A 17,671-nucleotide genomic window follows, 5' to 3' on the forward strand; every position below is an offset into this window, starting at 1 on the left:
GACCACCTCTCTAGGAAGCCTGTTCTAGTGTTTGACCTCCCTCTTGGCAAAGAAATGCTTCCTAAAGTCCAGTCTGAACCTCCCCTGGTGCAGCTTTGAACCGTTCCCAAACATCCTATCACTGGATCCCAGGGAGAAGAGATCAGCATCTCCCTCTCCACGTCCCCTCCACAGGAAGCTGTAGAAAGCAGTGAGGTCACCCTCAGCATCCTTTTCTCCACACTAGACAAACCCAGAGTCCTTATCTGCTCCTCACAGGACATTCCTTCAGCCCTTTCACCAGCTTTGTTGCCTTCCTTCGGATGCATTCCAGCACAATAACACCGTTCTTAAATTGTGAAGCCCAGAACTGCCCACAGCACTCGAGGTGAGGCCTCACCAGCGCTGAATACAGGGGGATAACCACCTCTTTTGATGGCGGCTATGCCGTGTTTGATGCCCCCAAGGATACAGGTGGCCCTCGTGGCTGCCCAGGCACACTGCTGGGTCACGCTGAGCCTGCTGTCAACCAGCAGCACCCCCTGATCCCTTTCTGCAGGGCCGCTCTCCAGCCGCTCCTCTCACAATGTATAGACTTGTGCCCAGCATTACTCCATCTGGGATTTGGACGTGTTAAATTCCATTACACTGATCATTGCCCAATGCTAGTATATGTCCAATGTCATATACTTATGTTTATTAGCAATTAAATACTATAGTGCTTAAAATCTTAATTGGTCTAATAGAGCATATGTATATATGTAGAGAGAGATATTACATAAGTATATGCTATTAGACCATTTTATATAACTTAAGGTCCTCTCATTGTGTGCATTCTTCAATGAAAAGCTTTTTGTTCAATTATGTCTCTGGATCCAATTAGCTTTTCATTTCAAGACAAGGAAATCAGACATAAAATGAGAAATAATTATCTCAGTCTGAACAAAAGAAAAAGGCAGATGGGGAAACGATCATGTGGGGAGTTGTGTGATAATTCCTCTGAGAGTTATGAGTGTTAGTTTAGATATTTTTGTAGCATATCTATAAAAATTGTTCAAAACATTACAAATTACAGTACTCTCACTTCTCTTAGTTGTTCTCAGTGTGGAGGAGTTGTTCCCATATCCCATCTTCCAGAGACAGGTGATTGTTTGTTTGATTTTAATATTTCAAGCTCTCTTCCTTGCAAAGAAATAAAGAAATTAGTAAATGAAAACTATGAACTTGGAGTATCAGAAAGCAGTTAAACCTCTTCTCAAAGCTTCTTTTATTATTTTATGGTTAACTGTTTAAAAAAAAAATTCCTTTTAGATATCTGAAATATGTTACCTTCCTGATATGATGAACAGATCTTATTGTAGGCAAACAACTGCGTTGGGACTTAGCATATGCATGCTTCTCTTCAAAGTTTCAGAATATGCAGGAAAGGCAAATGAATATGAATTGCTTATTTTCAGTTCCTCACATTTTTATACAAGTAGTTTATCTCCATTTTAAAGCTTTTCTTTTTTTCCCCCTCCATGAACAGAATTGATGTCCCATTGCAACAATGAAAGGCCAAGTACTGAATTCAGTAAGCAATTTGCCCTTTTCTCCTCTGGAGAGGGTCTGTCAAGGTTATGACTGAGGCATCTGAGGCAGTGGTAGCTTCCGAGTTGTGAAACAGAGTTTTTAAAAAAAACACATTTTTTTAAACAGTGTTTACTCTTTGTCTGCTCTGTTGTGTAATCTTGCTGTGCTGCTATTGACTTCAGTGACTGTAGAACTGGGACCCTTCACAGTGAAAGAGCAGCCTTGTTTGTGGACCAAAAGTAGCAATACACTTTTCCTACCCCGAGCATGTTATTCAAATATTAATAAACACTAGCTCTAATAGTATTTCTGGTGCAAGTAATTGTTATCATACAAGCAGAACTGGATAAGTGGTCTCTTTGTCATCCCAATGAATATAGCTCAATTATTTTAGTTGTGAGCTTCCCACGGTGATGTGCTGGAGTATCTCAATACTGATTTGAAAGAAGAAGTCCTGGGTCTGAGGCACTACTAAGGTGCCTGTGGCTGTGAACAATATGTGTTGTCTTGTATCAGAAGAGGAAGACACTATTTTAACACAGTAAAATTTCCTTTATAATCAACAGACATATTAATTGAAATCAGTGCTGGGACAAAGTCCTTTTTTGTAAGACTGCTAACAAATATGCCCACAAGTGTTTATTTTTGGGGAATAAAATGGTCTTTGCCATCACACAGAATGGAAGAAAATGATTTTAGAGTCACACCATTACCATAACAGAGAAAATGATGTCCTGGCCAAATCTACTTAAAATAATTCACCTTTGGATTAAGACTAACCCTGGAAAAATTCAGTCAATAAAGCAACATCTCTCAAACACTAAAAATTCTTTAAAAAAATATGAAATAATATAAAAGTGTATGCAGGTTTGATAGTAATAGTTTTTGTAATGTTGTTGAATGCTCTTTTATAATTCCAGGCTGAAGGCCTCAATGTGTCCGACAAAATACTTTCACTCATCTTTTTTTCTCTCTCTCTTTCTTTTTCTGTCTAATAGGAAAAATGTGTGTGCTACTGACCCACACATGCAGTTAAGCACTGAATGATAATCTGCCTTTTAGTCATTTTTTCACTACATGTACTTTGCTACCTAGAAAGTTCTCTCTTTCTAGAAAGTAACAGACATTTAATTAACATTGTATATTATGTCATACTATTTACTAAAAGATATGAAAAACCATGACATATACTTTCATGAGTGTGATTTTCTTTTGGTTTTTGTTTGTTTTGATTTTTTTAACAGATATGTTAGGTCAAGAACGAAGCACGACATTGACATGAGGATAGGGATACATTCAGGATCGGTTCTGTGTGGAGTGCTGGGCCTGAGAAAATGGCAGTTTGATGTCTGGTCATGGGACGTGGATATCGCAAACAAACTCGAGTCAGGTGGAATTCCTGGGTAAGGCAGCGTGTATTTCCCACCATCAGAAAACATTGCCAACACAATACACTGTTAACCTTGCCAACAGATTAAGTGTCTTACATTATTTCATCGAGTATGACCTTTTTCTTTCTTTTTTCTTTTTTCTTTTTTCTTTTTTCTTTTTTCTTTTTTCTTTTTTCTTTTTTCTTTTTTCTTTTTTCTTTTTTTTTTTTTTCTATTTTGCTGTTGACTATAGTCAAAAAAGGTAGAAATGGTCAGCTTGCAAAGGCACTGGAAAAGAGAAAGGTATTTCTTTTTCTTTGCCAGCTACAATATCCTGAAAAAGGTCAGTGGTTGTATTCAGCCCATATAATACATAGAGGTAGCTCAAATTTCGTGGTTAGGTGTTGACCATTCCTGACTTTTTCCAGGCTTCGTTCTCTCATCCTTTGCAATCAAATGCTGCTGTGAGACACAAGTCTGTGATGCATTTTATTTCATAATGCACAAAGTGTGGGAAAATTATGTGTTCATAATTTACGCTACGCTAAATTACGCATAAATACGCTAAAATACGCATAAATTATGCTACACTAACAACAAGGTGTTATGGGCAGCAGGCTCTCCAGGAAGTCTTTCAAATAATTTAATGGTTTAATAGATGTTTTTTTGACATTTATGACAACCTGTCTATATGTCAAAATATATGTTTTTCCACTGAGCTGCCTAGTTTTTCTTTGTCTGAGGTGGCCGATTCACCTTGAAGATAGAATGTTATTTCTGCCTGGCATCACTATATCTCATTGTAGTTTGGAAGATGCAAATCCTAATTTTGAAGCAACAGTAGTGATCGCAGGAATCCTCTGTTCACTTTCAATTTCACCTTCTGTTGATGAAAGATGTAGGAAAAGAACCCCTATGACAATTGAATTTTTGGCCATGGAACACAGAAGCAATAGTAGCGGGCATCTTTATGCAGAGAAAGTCTAAGTGATGCTGTCACCTTGAGTAAGAGAGGTTTGAAGTTATCAACTCTGAGCCAGGTGCTGTACTCCCTACACATACATTAGGATCTGTCAGAGCTGTCATGTTCCCAGGAAGTTAGAAAGATATTTGCTTTAGATTGTATTTTCAAATGCAGGCCTCTTCCACCTATCCCCTTAGTAGATCTTTATACTAATACATTTTCTTAGAATCAGCAGAAAATGAAATGTTGCATGCTTTGAAAATAACTTCTATACTCTGCATATGTCACCAGTGTATAAAATTGCAGAACAATTTTTTTCTTTCCTTGTTGCTTATTCCACACGATAGCCCCAGATGACTAATAAAGGTCACATGCTGCTTTGTTAACACAAGAAAATCAATCATATAAGTTTCACCATCTGCACCTGCAAAAAGTATGTTTTTTTGTTGTTAATATGTGCAAGTAGCACAGCTATTAATGAATAACCTACCTTGCTGTTGATAAAATGCCAGGCTAGCTTGCAGTCTATTGGAGCAGAGTGATTTCTACTCCTGTAAATCAGTTTGCCAACAGAACAAAGCCTGTATGTGACATATATTCACTAAGTCCCTCAAAACAGTGATTTATATCAGACTTCCCTTGTGCATACAGCAGATTTAGAGCAGCTCAGTTCACTCCAGCCTCTCCTTACTTCTCCCTGCTGCCAGTATTCAAATCCCCCTGCCTGCCACAATACCAAGATCATTCCCATTCCCAGAGCTGCACTTCTTTCCTCTCGTTTCATCAGAAAAGCTGCTCTGGGGCTATGAATGGTCCTGCTCCCAAACCAGCAAAAATGAGCCACAGCCCTCTCCTGTCCTGAGCGCACAGAGGAGGGAGGCAGCTCACCCACCCAGCATCAGGGGGATCCCTCCACCCACAGGGGGAAGAAGAGAAGGGGCTGAGCTCTTCCCCTCGAGGGCTGCGTATCACCCTGAGACCTCATACACATGGGTGATGCAGATTGCCCCCAAAAGAAGGAGCATAAGCAGGCAGCTCAGCTGTCATGGAAGGAGGCACTCAGGGGAACTGAGAAAAAGCAACCATTTCTGGTCTTCTGAGAGGAAAAAAATGATTCCACAACACCTGAGAAAGAAATAATGTAAGATCCTACAGTGTTGTTTGAGAGACACTCTTCTGCTAGGACCTCATTTTATAACAGTCTTCACCTGGTGTATCTAGGTATTAATCTATGGTATTGAATTGCCATAAAGCCTAGCTAATAATTAATTTTCTAGGATGATTCAATGACTGGTGTCATCTAAAGCTTGGTGTCTGATAAGTTTTCCACAATAGGACAGGCTATACTTCTTTACTTCAATACTCAGGTACCCAATTTACCGTATTTGTATCAAATTAAAAAGACTTCTCTCCACTATCCATTTTAAGGATTTTTAAACAAGCTGTACAAAAGGTGAAACAATAAAATATATTTAATCTACCAACTATTTAGTAATACTTGGTCCACTTAAGGGTATTACATCAATAGCCAACTCCATGCTTTAGTTAAAGCTGTTATCATTCACAAGGGGCTTGCTAGGACCATTTCCTTCAGTGGAGATGAGCCATTTTGTGGTGCCTGATAAAAATGCCTCAGCATGTGTCATCAAGAACTAATCAATAATTTTATCTGACTGAATTTTAGGAATCGGTCTGTGAGTCTGACTTTCAGAAAGTGCTATGCCATGCATCAAAGTTTGAAAAATGAGCGAGTTTTAATGGAGTCACTACATTTATTTGCTTGAATTAGATAACCGCCTAATGAACATCCCTTACTGCATTTATGATAATGCATTGTAAAGTATAGCATGGCTAACCATGTGGATGTGTTTTAGAGATGTTTGAAATTTACCCTACATGTAGGAACTTAAAGATGTCTTAAAAATAGAAATAAGAAACACCCTCCAGGTTTGATTGGAAGACATCCAAAGCCGTATTATGCTTTTGCAAATTTGAGCTTTTTGTATGTCACCTCTTAAATTCAAGTTTACTTTTGGAAAAGGTTTTTGAACTCATCGCTTAGTCTTACCAGAAATTATCACCTCACTTGCCTTTTTATAGTTCCCTTGTTTCCCTAATTCACTTCAGATGCAATCAGACCGCTAATTTCAACTGTTTAAGCTGTCTCAGGTAAATGAAGGAAATTAAAGAGCTTCATGTAAAACGCTGTAATGCATACCATATATTTTCCTCTCACCATATTTACCTGAAGTGGCAATTTCCATTCACTCTGAGTAGTATTTTACTCAGGAAGGTCTCCCATTAAACCATTACTGTGAGCAAAGGCATCAGGTATGAATATCATAATGTCTTTCCTGTGACAGTACTTTGTGCATTCATGAGATCCTATTGATGTGAACATGTCTTGAGAGTATTTCTCCCCAAATGAAGCTCATGTTTGTTGAATAAATGATTTCCTTTTCTTTATAGAAACTGTCATACACCTTCTAATTATACATCATGGTAAAAATTATGCAAAGTTCATAAACTCCTTCTTGTCTATGTACACTAAAGCACAGTCAGTATTTTCTACTACTTATTTCACATATGCAGGAGAATTCACATCTCCAAAGCCACTCTGGACTGCCTGAACGGGGATTATAAAGTCGAAGAAGGGCATGGCAAAGAGCGTAATGAATTCTTGAGAAAACATAACATTGAGACTTATTTAATTAAACAACCTGAGGAGAGTCTGTTGACTTTGCCTGAAGACATTGTGAAAGAGGCTGTCAGTTCCTCCGACAGGAGGAACAGTGGAGCAACATTTACCGAAGGTTCCTGGAGCCCTGAACTTCCATTTGATAACATAGTGGGAAAACAGAACGTAAGTCAAACTTCCTTTAATGTCATCAAGTGTGAATGCCTGCTTGAGTGCGTTTCAATAATGGAAGCCTCAGAGGAGCAAAATTCATCTCTAACCTTTATTCTAACACATACTGTAACAGCAGAGGATTAAACAAATCATTTCAGGACAGAAATAAAACATGTATCCAAACTGGAGAAATGCCAGTGGACCAGAGATTTTGGAGTTATTTTCCAACTAAAATTAAATACTACAAGCTTAGTTTTAATTGAACCAGTCCATAAAGAAGTAAATTAAAAGTAAAGCTAATGTTTAGCTGGGACATTCTAGTCAGAGTTTGTACCTCCTTGCATAGATTCGCTGCACTGCCATCAAAGCGAAGGGATGAATGAACGGACATTTTGCCAGAGGCAAAAGCACCGTGTAGGTTATTGATATATGAGGGAAAGAAACAAGATCTACTTTAAAAAAAGCACCCTGTGAAAACAGTTTGTCCATTCTTCACTTTTTTTCTTTTTAAATAAAAAATATTAAAACCTCTGATTCTAAGATGTAATTAAGGTTCATGAGCAGGTGAGTTAGACTCTATGGTAACGAGCAGCTCAATAGAAAAATGAGATAATAACAACTGCTCCTGATCAGATCTTTTCCACAGGCACTGCACGGCTGATTGCTAGCACCCTGGGAACCAGCAATTCTTGTACAGTCATAAAAATTGCTTTGCGAAATCTGCTTGCTTAGAGGAATTAAAGATGGAAAGGTTAAAATGCCCTCAGACACCGCTCTTTTCACTGCATTTGAAAGATTGATGAGTCTTTATGAAACATTGTCACCTGGAGTTTTCTTCCATTTTTCTGAGGGATCTGTAATAACATGATATATATCCTTTCTTCTGCTGCACACCTTTAGTCCTACTTGTCTGCACTGTCTGTTGAACCTCAAGCGCTGTTGTGTGGAGGTCTTGTTTTGTCAACCGTCTTCTGCTTCTTACAATTCTGCTTAGAAGTGATAAACCTTCACAATCAATCAGCCCGTGGTGTCTTCGTCTCTTCAACCTGAACAGGAGCATGGCATAGTTCGCTGTTATATAAAACACCTGTTTTATATATGTTCTGTACATCTGTGTAGCTGCATGTACACTGCCTTTTAGTGTTCTCTGTATTTTGTTGACCTGTCTCTATATTCTCATTTCATTAGGAATAGAGGTGGGTGCATGCTGCTATGAATATCTTCTGATCTCTGTTTCTTCTTCTTTCCCTTCAAGACATTCCAGTTTCTGTAGTCAAAAAGATTATGTGGATTAGGCTAACATTTGTTGAACATTTTCTTAGCTAAGCTTGACCTTGATACTAACAATGAAGAGGAGTAAAATAAGGGACTAGTGTTTTTATTTGAATATTGAACAACTCCCACCCAATAAACTAGTAAAAAGCCCATTGAAATCATTGAAATAGGCATAACTAAACAGCTGTTTTATAGTAGATTTTTGTTTTATGAGAATTAACAGTTCTTTTTTTAGAATTGTTTCTCACTGCTTTTTAAGATCTTGTTTTTGTGCTGAAATAACTATAATCTTATATTACACAGCTTTACAATAAGGTTTTTGGTGGAGACAAGTTTTTAAAAATCTGCTATTCCATGTGTGGTTTAATCATTATGTAATTTTCAATTTTAAAGTTGAGACAAGAGTCATTACTACTCCAAAAGTATTTCAGCTCAAAATTCAGCTGATAGGTTTAAATTATACCAGGATATAGTAGCTTTTTCTAGAATTGTGTCAGTCTTGGACAGAATAAGCATTTAATAACACTAATTATGCAGTCTAAAGGTTACTGGCAGCAGCAGAGGTTGAGAATCCAAATAGCAGCAACCCAACAATGAATTAATCCGTAATGGCATTTAAATGATTTCTTTACCCATTGTAAGTTACAACAAAATTTGAGCAACTCTGATCATGTGCCTTACTTTTAGCTATAGTCATGTTAGGAAGAGTATGAATGGCAAAGGCTCAGGTGAGTTCTTTTGCCAAACTCACACATCACACATCACAATCCATATTCTTTTATCTCAAACTTATTTTCTATGGGCAGCCTGAGTCAGTGAATTGAAGATGTGTTGATATGAATAAGGAACAGAACAACCACTCTTTACTTGTGTGATGTATGCCATCACAGACCTTAACAAAAGTGTAACAAGAAACACTGTGTTTACAGCATGTTTAGCACCATGAGCCTTAGCTCTGACGGTGAGGTAAGCCAAGGATGCTAGGGCTTGCTCTCAAATTCAGACCATGCCCAATATGGATGGAGGTTTTTGTTATAGAAAAAAGTCTCTGGGTTGTTTTCCTAAAGCAAAGAGAGGTGGACAAAAGTTATTTTATGTTAAGAGAGTGGAGACCTCCTCCTCTAAAGTAAATTAATAGCTGATGAAGTTGAGCTTCTTCAGAGTGCCTTATGAAAGAAATAGCTGAAAGCATAACACAGTCACTGTGTGTGGTGCTGGAGGAACCTGATGTGCCTGTAACGATGTGAATTAGAAAAAAAAAACATATTAAAATGTCTGTGTCTTCTAGAAGCCTATTTTAGTTGTGGCTGCAATGACTTAACACAAAAATTATACTTCAAGACTCCCAAGCCAGACAAGTACAAACAACAGGGTAAAATTCAATTCAAAACCAAGGCACCTGCATTTGTGTATCTACCTAGGTGTCGATCTCTCACACAGCTCAGCTCCTAAATGTAAGGATCTAGTGCTACTTGTAGTGCTCTAGCGTGCCTGAGACATGCATATGACAAGGGGCTTATGAAAGACCTGTCATCATCTGGACTATCAGTTAGAAACCAGGTGAGAGACTGATGTCTCAGGGCTAAACACCCATGCCGAAACATGCTGAGTAACAGCTTGATTCAGCTTAACTCTGCCTGTGTGTTGCCGCTGGAGATACTATAGCTAGCACACACCAGCTGGTCTCCACCACCATCCATGGAACTTCTGGGGTTCCCGTAGGTGTTGTGCCATATCTCCTGGCTCCAGACTGCTGTCCAGAGTAACCTAGGGCATCTCAGCTGACCATTGCTGCATATGACTGGGCAACTGATACTATCCAGAGTGTATATTGCCAGTAATAGTTTAAACAAGCCCCTAGACACCTTCATGTAGGTGTCTTCCTCTTGAACCAAATCCTACCTGCATACTGACTCTTTAAACACGTGACCTTGTATTCCCCTATTTCCTTCTAAGACCTGGTGTTTACAACATTAAAAAAAAAATAATAATTTGAAGCCTTCCTAGATGGCCTTTCTAGAAGACTTTATAAATGGCCCTGATTTAAAATTTTCCTTCTTGTTAGAGTTCAAGATGCTTGGACTTGTTGCATGAAAGCTTTCAGGAAGGAAGTAAAATCTAATTGAAGCTACCTTTTTTAAATCTCTGTGAAGTATCTAAAAGCTAGAATTTTATTATTTATTTGTTTTAATTCCTCCTAAATTCTTTTAGTCTCAGAGGCAAGTTTAGCTAGGCTTTTTTCCTTACAGAACCTTGTATGTGTTCTGTTATTGTCAGAATGAATGGTTATTGTCAGCGTAAGGAAAGTTCAAGTGCCCTATGTAGAATTCACAACTGTATCTTCCATTCAGCTGTTCACAAAAATGAGGGTGAGGTAATTGGGAGAGCCAATATTTCTTTACATTGGCACAACAGAGTCTTAAAAGATGTACAGCACAGGGGGGAATGCAGGCAAAATGTGGTTAGAACATATTCTTGAGACAATAATTTACATGATCTTTTTCATTGTTGTTACTAATTACAGGGAGGCAGTTTTCTTAAGTATGTGTATGGGTGTGAGGGAGAGAAGACTCCATTAAACTCAAATATGAATTACCTTGTTATCCTGTGAAAACAAATGCAACTTCAGAGTCCATTTTTGCATTAGTACTAATGGCACCATTGCCATAGCAGTGATATTATGTCATGTCCATCTACCACAAACTGTAAACCACTTCATACATTCAGCAAGAAGACAATTTTTTCATATTAATTAATTTTTAAAATATAATTTGAAGCAAAACATAGTCCCTGGCTAGGATGAATTAAGATGATTCTCCCCATTTAAATGAAACACAATGCCCAGCTAAAACATTAGGGACCTTCTCCAGCCTCCCTTCCAGCGGAGATTTAGCAATATGAACTAATTCTGAGGAATTAATGCACACAACAGCATCTGATGCGATCTCATCTTTTAACAGTGACTAAAGACCCACTTGTGTGATTTTGACCACCAAAATTTTTCTGCATATCTCAGTTTAAAAGAGAGGAATACCTCAACTAAAGTAGTGTCCTAGTGTGTAATAATGTAGTATTTATAAAGCTGACTCAATGGATTGTTTTCCTGGGATTTCACTTTAACCTTAAGAGTTTCCACCTTAACTCCAAGGCTAAGATGTGGATTCAGGCATATCTGAAACTTTAGCATGAGAAAAGTTTCCCTGGTACTTTTCTTTTCTCCAAATGTTCATGAAATTTATTTTCTGGACAGAAGATGGGGAGAATTGAGTAGAGTGGTTTGCCAAACCTTCTCTGCTGATGTCTTTTTTCTACTAAAGCAAATGGGAGGATTCCTTTTCAGTTAAATAAAAGATTTTGATCCTGATATCCTTTTCTGCCTATATTTTGGGCTTTAAGTTACTCATCAAAAAATGGAATACGAGAAAACAAAACACTATCCATGACTACAGCATCTGTAAACTATATTTTAGGATTGTAAAGAAAATTGTCACTTGGGGTTTGATAGAAGGTACCTAGGACTCTCCCTGTGTTCTCATGTGCTCTCTAAGATTCATTAGAATGTAATTGCTGACTGTGGTTTGGATATGAACAAGGGAGACCTCCCTACATAATTTGCTGTATATAATCCCACGATAAGAAAGAGCTGACTTTCCAGAGAAAAAAAGTAATAATCTATCCCAAATTCCTGTTTCCAACATTGCCCAGTAGGAGATATAGCAGAAGATCTTTCCAGCAAGGACCTATGGGATACCTTTTCTCTGCAGAAGTTTATAACTTGTCCATAATAATTCTGCAGTGTCTTATGCAATTATGTATGAAGGTTTATATCCTTTCCATTCATTAACATTTCTTAACCCTTGGGAATATCACAGGTAGTAGAGTTGATTTTCCCTTTCAAGTGGGAAAGTGCTGGTTCACTGTGGTTTGTTGTGAAATGATACCATGAAACTGGACCGAGTATTCTTTTTATGACAGTAAAGTCTACCTCTTCCCTGAAAGTGAAGCACCCTTCGTACTATCTCTGCTAGCCTTCCTTTGCAAAGCTGTGCAAAAGTACTTTCTTTTTCTTTTGATTAATCAATGAAATAACAAAGGAACAATGCATTTGAGACAACATTTAAAATAATAATATGAATTACAGTTAAATTAAGTCATATAGCCTAACTGTAATCTAGATTGGCTGAAATATATCAGTAGTGAAGAAGAATATATTATCTGAAAATCCATGCTGAAGTAAACAGAAACGTCACCTTCTTCACTCCTGCCAAACTGATCTGTTCCTTAACTACACACATCCAGTAACTTTAAGATCAAGAAAAGCATCGTTACCTCTCTTTTCTGTACCTTGCATTCTTAGTTGTTAAAACACAGCACTGAGTTAGATACCCTGCTGTGATTTTGGTGTGTACTCCCCTCATGCATGCTCTAATAATTAATTAGCAGAATCTGGAAAGGGGAATACAGTCCTAGTGTTCAGTGCAGGAGCAAAACTCCTAGTCTATACAAAAAAGAGCGTTAAAGTAGTCCCCTTAACGTACTGTATGTGTTTAGTGGAACAGACTTATTATTTTACACTTCTATAGATTTCATTGAATGAATTGCATGGGATGCTGTAATGGTTTGCAATGCAACATGATCTAAAACATTGCATTTTTAACCCAAGGGGACCAGCAGGTTTATTCTGTTTGCATGTGCTTTCCCCTAGACTCTGGCTGCCCTAACAAGAAATTCAATAAATCTGCTTCCAAACCATCTTGCACAAGCTTTGCATGTCCAGTCTGGGCCTGAGGAAATTAACAAGCGAATAGAGCACACCATCGACTTACGGAGTGGCGATAAATTGAGAAGAGAGCATATCAAGCCTTTTTCACTGATGTTTAAAGACTCCAGCCTGGAGCATAAGGTAGCTGGGTCTTGGTAGCCGCATTATTCACAACTCAAATTGTAATAAATGTCCACTGAAGTAGAGAAGCTGTAGGTTCTAGCTTGCATTGTTTGTTTTCTTGTTTTGTTTTTAATTTTGTTTCAGTTTTCAGAAGTTGGGACTGAGTTAGAGGTCATAATAGACAGTGTCATGATGCTGGTGTTATAATGCTGCAATGATTATATTTTCATTGTTGGAAAATGCCTACACTGAGCAAACTCTGCCTCCAAAAACAACAGCCGTTTGCTGGGTTTCACTTTCTGTCAAGTACAAGCAGTTTTCCATCAGATGACAGGTTGCTTTGACACAAATGGTGATTGAGCTTATTAATAAACTGACACTTTATTCAAAACATATATCTATATTTATATAGATATGTTTCTTTCATTTAGTCAAGGATCCATCTGATGTCCTTCAGGCAGCTGCTATGTTTATTTTAAGTCAAAACGAACTTGTCAACTCTTTGTTTTAAACATCCTTTTTTTAACATCTGCTTCTAAGAGGTAAATACTGTTCCTGTCTTTGCTGCTTCTCAACAGCAATATGGTCTCACTAATTTCTATTTCAGTCTACATCCAGACATAAGTTATAAGTTAAAACGATAAGTCAATGGGAGGATTTTCCTTGCACACTGCTGACATGGGGTGAGGTTGCACAGATCTCAAATGATTTAATTGACCTGTATGGTATTACAATGCAGCAACAGCAGGTCTGCAATAGAAAGAAAAGTAATGAGGATCTGGACAGATGAAGGCCCACCTCTCTATCATCACTTAAACCTCCACTGGAAAACAGACTTTTTTACTTGAGTTATGGGAGACCAGTCCTCAGGTGGTTTCAGTGGTGAGAGCTTAATGAAAACCACTGGGAAAGAAATATTCTGCTTGAAGTAGATTTAAGCCCTTATTTCACAAGCAGTCCTATAGGAGGATAAAGAAAGGTTCATTAAAAAAAAAAAAAAAAAAAAAAAAAAAGAAAAGAGGATTCAATTTCCCCATGAGGATATTTATGACACTGAGAAACAAGGTAGAATCCCCAAAGCTGAATTAGCCATTATTGCTGCAACAGAATATACAAAGATAGTACTCTCAGTGCAGTCAACATGCAAAGCTGATGGGGACACGGAGGAAGTGAAATCCAAGAATTTTGGTATCCTGTATGTTGCCATCTAAAGCCCCAAAAGTCATGAGTAATCTTTAATCGTTTCAAGTCACAAGGTCAAAAGATAAGGTGAAAGAGTCTAGACAAGATAGCATATAACCTAGAAGGTGGGGGATGGTATGTTAGAATTTTTTTGTGCAAAAGAGGAAACAGTCTGGTCACAAACAGCTTGCTGAATGTAGCCTTACATTATTATCTAATAAAAATTAGGTCTGACCATGGGCTGGAGTAAAGGGACACTCCCCAGAATCAGGTCCTATATTCAGAATATAAACTTTCTTGTAACTTTAGATTTCACAGGTAGCAGCCACAAAGAAAAATCTATGTGTAAAGTGTAGCATTTCATTTAAATGCAGTTTGAGGAGGTGGAAAAAAAAGAATCATGCTCTAAACCATCACATCACATAGGTCGGATTTTAAATATTAATAAAGTCTTTAATTGCATCTGGATGACAAACAGTCTATTTAAAAGTCAGTATGTTTAGTAACTTTGATACGTTTTCTTCTCAGTGTGACAGTTCCAATGGAAAACTGTGCTGCAGTTTTTGGAAAGTGGTGTTGTCATCCAGTATTTCCTTAGCTGTAAGTCCCAATAGAAACACAAAATCCTTTCAGTAGACTGAATCTCTCTTCTGTCCTCTAAATTGAGCTAGTTTTTAGCATTGTGGTGGTAAAGTTCTAAAACTATCAACACTGCTTTATTTGCTCCAGTTCATCCACCTCTAACAGTTGGACAGTTGCTGGCCAGCAACTTCCTTGCTTGTGTTCAATGCACTGGGACGGAAAGAGATGATGTGGATTAAGGAAAGATGAATCGCAGTGTCCTCTTCATTATAGGCAGGGGCAGTGTCTTGTGGGACAACGTGGGAAATGTCCCTTCCCTCCTTATTTGTTTGTACAGTAATTACAGGTTTGTCCCAATAGCTTTAGTTGTAAACCATAGTCTACAGGCGGTCATGAAAAAAATCATGTGTGAATTGCTTTCTTAGAGAAAGTACCTATTTCCTCCATGTTATATTAGTCTCACTTTCTCCCTTCTTCCTGCCCATTCAGGAAACAAAACAAAAAAACCCTCAGATTTAAATTGGAGTCTCACAAAGCTATTTCACCAGCCTTTTCCCTCTGCTCTCCCCACCCCTAACCTTTCAGTTTGGAATTATGTTTTCTTCTAGCCATTAACATTTTGCAACTGCTTACATGACCTTCTACATCAGCATCTAGAGCTGCTCCCCGCAGCGCTGCTGAGTAAGTGGGCAGTATGTGTCTACGGGTCTCCCATCTCACGTGGCCGTTTCCATTCGCTGCCACTCACCTTCTGGCCAGCACAGTGGCAGCTTCAGGTCAGAGGTGGCTCTGAAGTACAGTAACCTCTCCGATGCAAAATCTTGTGCCCTCGCATTTCACCATCACTTTTTCAGGCAGCGCTGGCATCTGCCTAATATTTATTTCTTTGATCTGTAAGTACATCTTGTCCCAGCCTTTACAGTTATTCAGCAGGCAGAACAACCAGTACCCATAGCTGAGATCCCGATCAAGATGTGTTACTTCCACCTTGTTCAGTGAGAATTGTGTTAATGCTCTGTACCCCAAAGCACAAGGCAGTGAGTAACCGCATGAGCAATAATCCCTATTTCTTCTTCCTCCTGCATTAGCAACAGGACTAGTATGCTGTGGCATGATAAATCTTTTGGGGTTGCTTGAATAGATCTGAAATGTGGGTTGGTTTGGGTTTTTCCCTTTGTAAAACAATTGCAGGCAGCAGATTTATGCTAGCAATGGAAGTGCTGTTTTGCTTCCTTTAAGGTTTCAAAAAGTTAAATAAATAAATAAATATATCTGTAATCAGCATACCTAAAACCAGCAGGGGATCTTGCACGGGTCCTTGTTTACGGCGGTTTAAATGATTAGCGTATCCAGCAGTTTAAGGCATTGGTAAATCTTCCCACTCCTCTCATCTCGTTGCTCGATGTCCTTTTGATTGATAGAACACATGTAGATTCCACAGCAAGTAGTAGCAGTTGCATTAGCAAATGGGTTTTCTCACTGAGGCAGTTATGTATATTTCTATATGAGCTTTGTAATACTTCATTTTAGAGGAATTGTACAGGATCCCCACCTGGTATATTTTATGGGTTCTTTAGCCAAATGAACTCGGCATTATTAACCTGTACTTCACTCATTAGCACTTGATATCTCATTTAGAGACTAATTCACTATCAATTTTGCTAGAGGTCATTTTCACAAATAGGCAGATAGAGCAAAAGAGTCATCACAGTAGAGTGCTTCTAATGGTAGCATGAAAATACACTAAGGGTTTCCAAATATGTAATAGCTTATAAGGAAAATCTGGTACTACTTTAGATTATTTTCAATAATTGAAAGATATCAGCATGATGCTCTAGCTTATTAGCAGTGACTTGGAAATCCAGGATAAAGCATTGTAACAGGGCAGGGAATTTTACATGCTGGTAGGGAGTTTGTTAAGGAAAATTTCCAATGTAAATATTTGCATAAATATATTTTAACTCTTCCTACATATTTGTATTGGGATTATAAATCAGATTTGGCTTAGAGGTGAAGTGTCTACACATTTTCTTTGAGGTAAGCATACTGAAAATATCGAAAAGGCTTTGAATTTCACAGTACTGGCTTTCTTAGGTCAAAATGTTACCCCTAAATATCTGAGTTTCTCTGTTTCAGAATTTGTGATGAGTGAAATAAATAGAAATTAAATGAGTAGGAAATAAATTTTGCCCTTCCTGCATGCTCTATCTGTATAGACTTATGCTTCACCTCTTTCCTTCAACCCAGAAACTTCCAGTGGCAGGGTCTGCAAGAAACACTGGGCAAACCCTGTGCCTGTTTAACACCTTCCTTTCTGTCATTGGTCAACAACTAGATCTATGTCTGCCCTTTGGTCTTCTCAGGAGTTCATCCACCTCTTCTCCTGTCTTGGGCTTCCTGATACATCTCCTGTCCCTCCCCTGTACTGCAGAAGTTTTCCAGTGGCACAAACACCATTGCTGCGAAGAAGAAAAATACATGGTCTCCCTTTTCATCCACGAGGTCTTATGCGAGTCAAAGAGCAGCAGTGAGGATAAGACCTAAACCCTTCCTTCATAGTATGCAAACACTTTCTCTAGACGCACATGTAAGCCTGTTGTATTACCAGCATGCCCCTTTCCAAGAGCCCCGGGGAAGGAGGGGAGAGCTGGGGAACCAGCAGCATTACCTGGCAGAGGAAACTTGGCCTTTCTTACACAAGCTCAGTTTCAGCTAGCTGGCTGGGCTAGCCCGTACAGAAACAGTTCCTCCCGTCCCCGTCCCCAAACAGCACAGGCAAATACCTCAAGCCCCATGAGAAGTAGGGTGAGCCTTTGCTGCACCATGAGCAAGTCACACCAGTGCAGATAGGTCTGTGGGACGGCGCAGCTAAGGCTTCATTGCAGAATAGGTGGCATCATGGTTCTTCTTACCACTCTGCGTGGCTCTAGCTGGCTACATGCCTCCCCATACTTATGGAAGTGACTTGAAGTTTAGCCTATCCTTCATTTACTTCTCCAAGTCATTAAGGG

The 17,671-nt window shown here is 38.5% G+C and overlaps 1 protein-coding gene across 2 annotated transcripts in view; it reads left to right on the forward strand.

Annotated features, from left to right (window-relative positions):
- Window positions 1–17,671, forward strand: part of ADCY8 (adenylate cyclase 8) — a 131,990-nt gene that overhangs the window by 76,777 nt on the left and 37,542 nt on the right. Inside the window, exons 6-8 of one of the 2 annotated variants that reach the window (XM_013302353.3) lie at window positions 2,796–2,954; window positions 6,478–6,748; window positions 12,717–12,914. In XM_013302353.3, the coding sequence (XP_013157807.1) occupies window positions 2,796–2,954; window positions 6,478–6,748; window positions 12,717–12,914 (628 nt within the window). The remainder of the gene's footprint in view (window positions 1–2,795; window positions 2,955–6,477; window positions 6,749–12,716; window positions 12,915–17,671) is intronic. The other variant, XM_027792417.2, reaches the window with a different exon arrangement.

The sequence above is a fragment of the Falco peregrinus genome, chromosome 3 (genome assembly GCF_023634155.1).
Source record: "Falco peregrinus isolate bFalPer1 chromosome 3, bFalPer1.pri, whole genome shotgun sequence".
Lineage (NCBI taxonomy): Eukaryota > Metazoa > Chordata > Aves > Falconiformes > Falconidae > Falco > Falco peregrinus.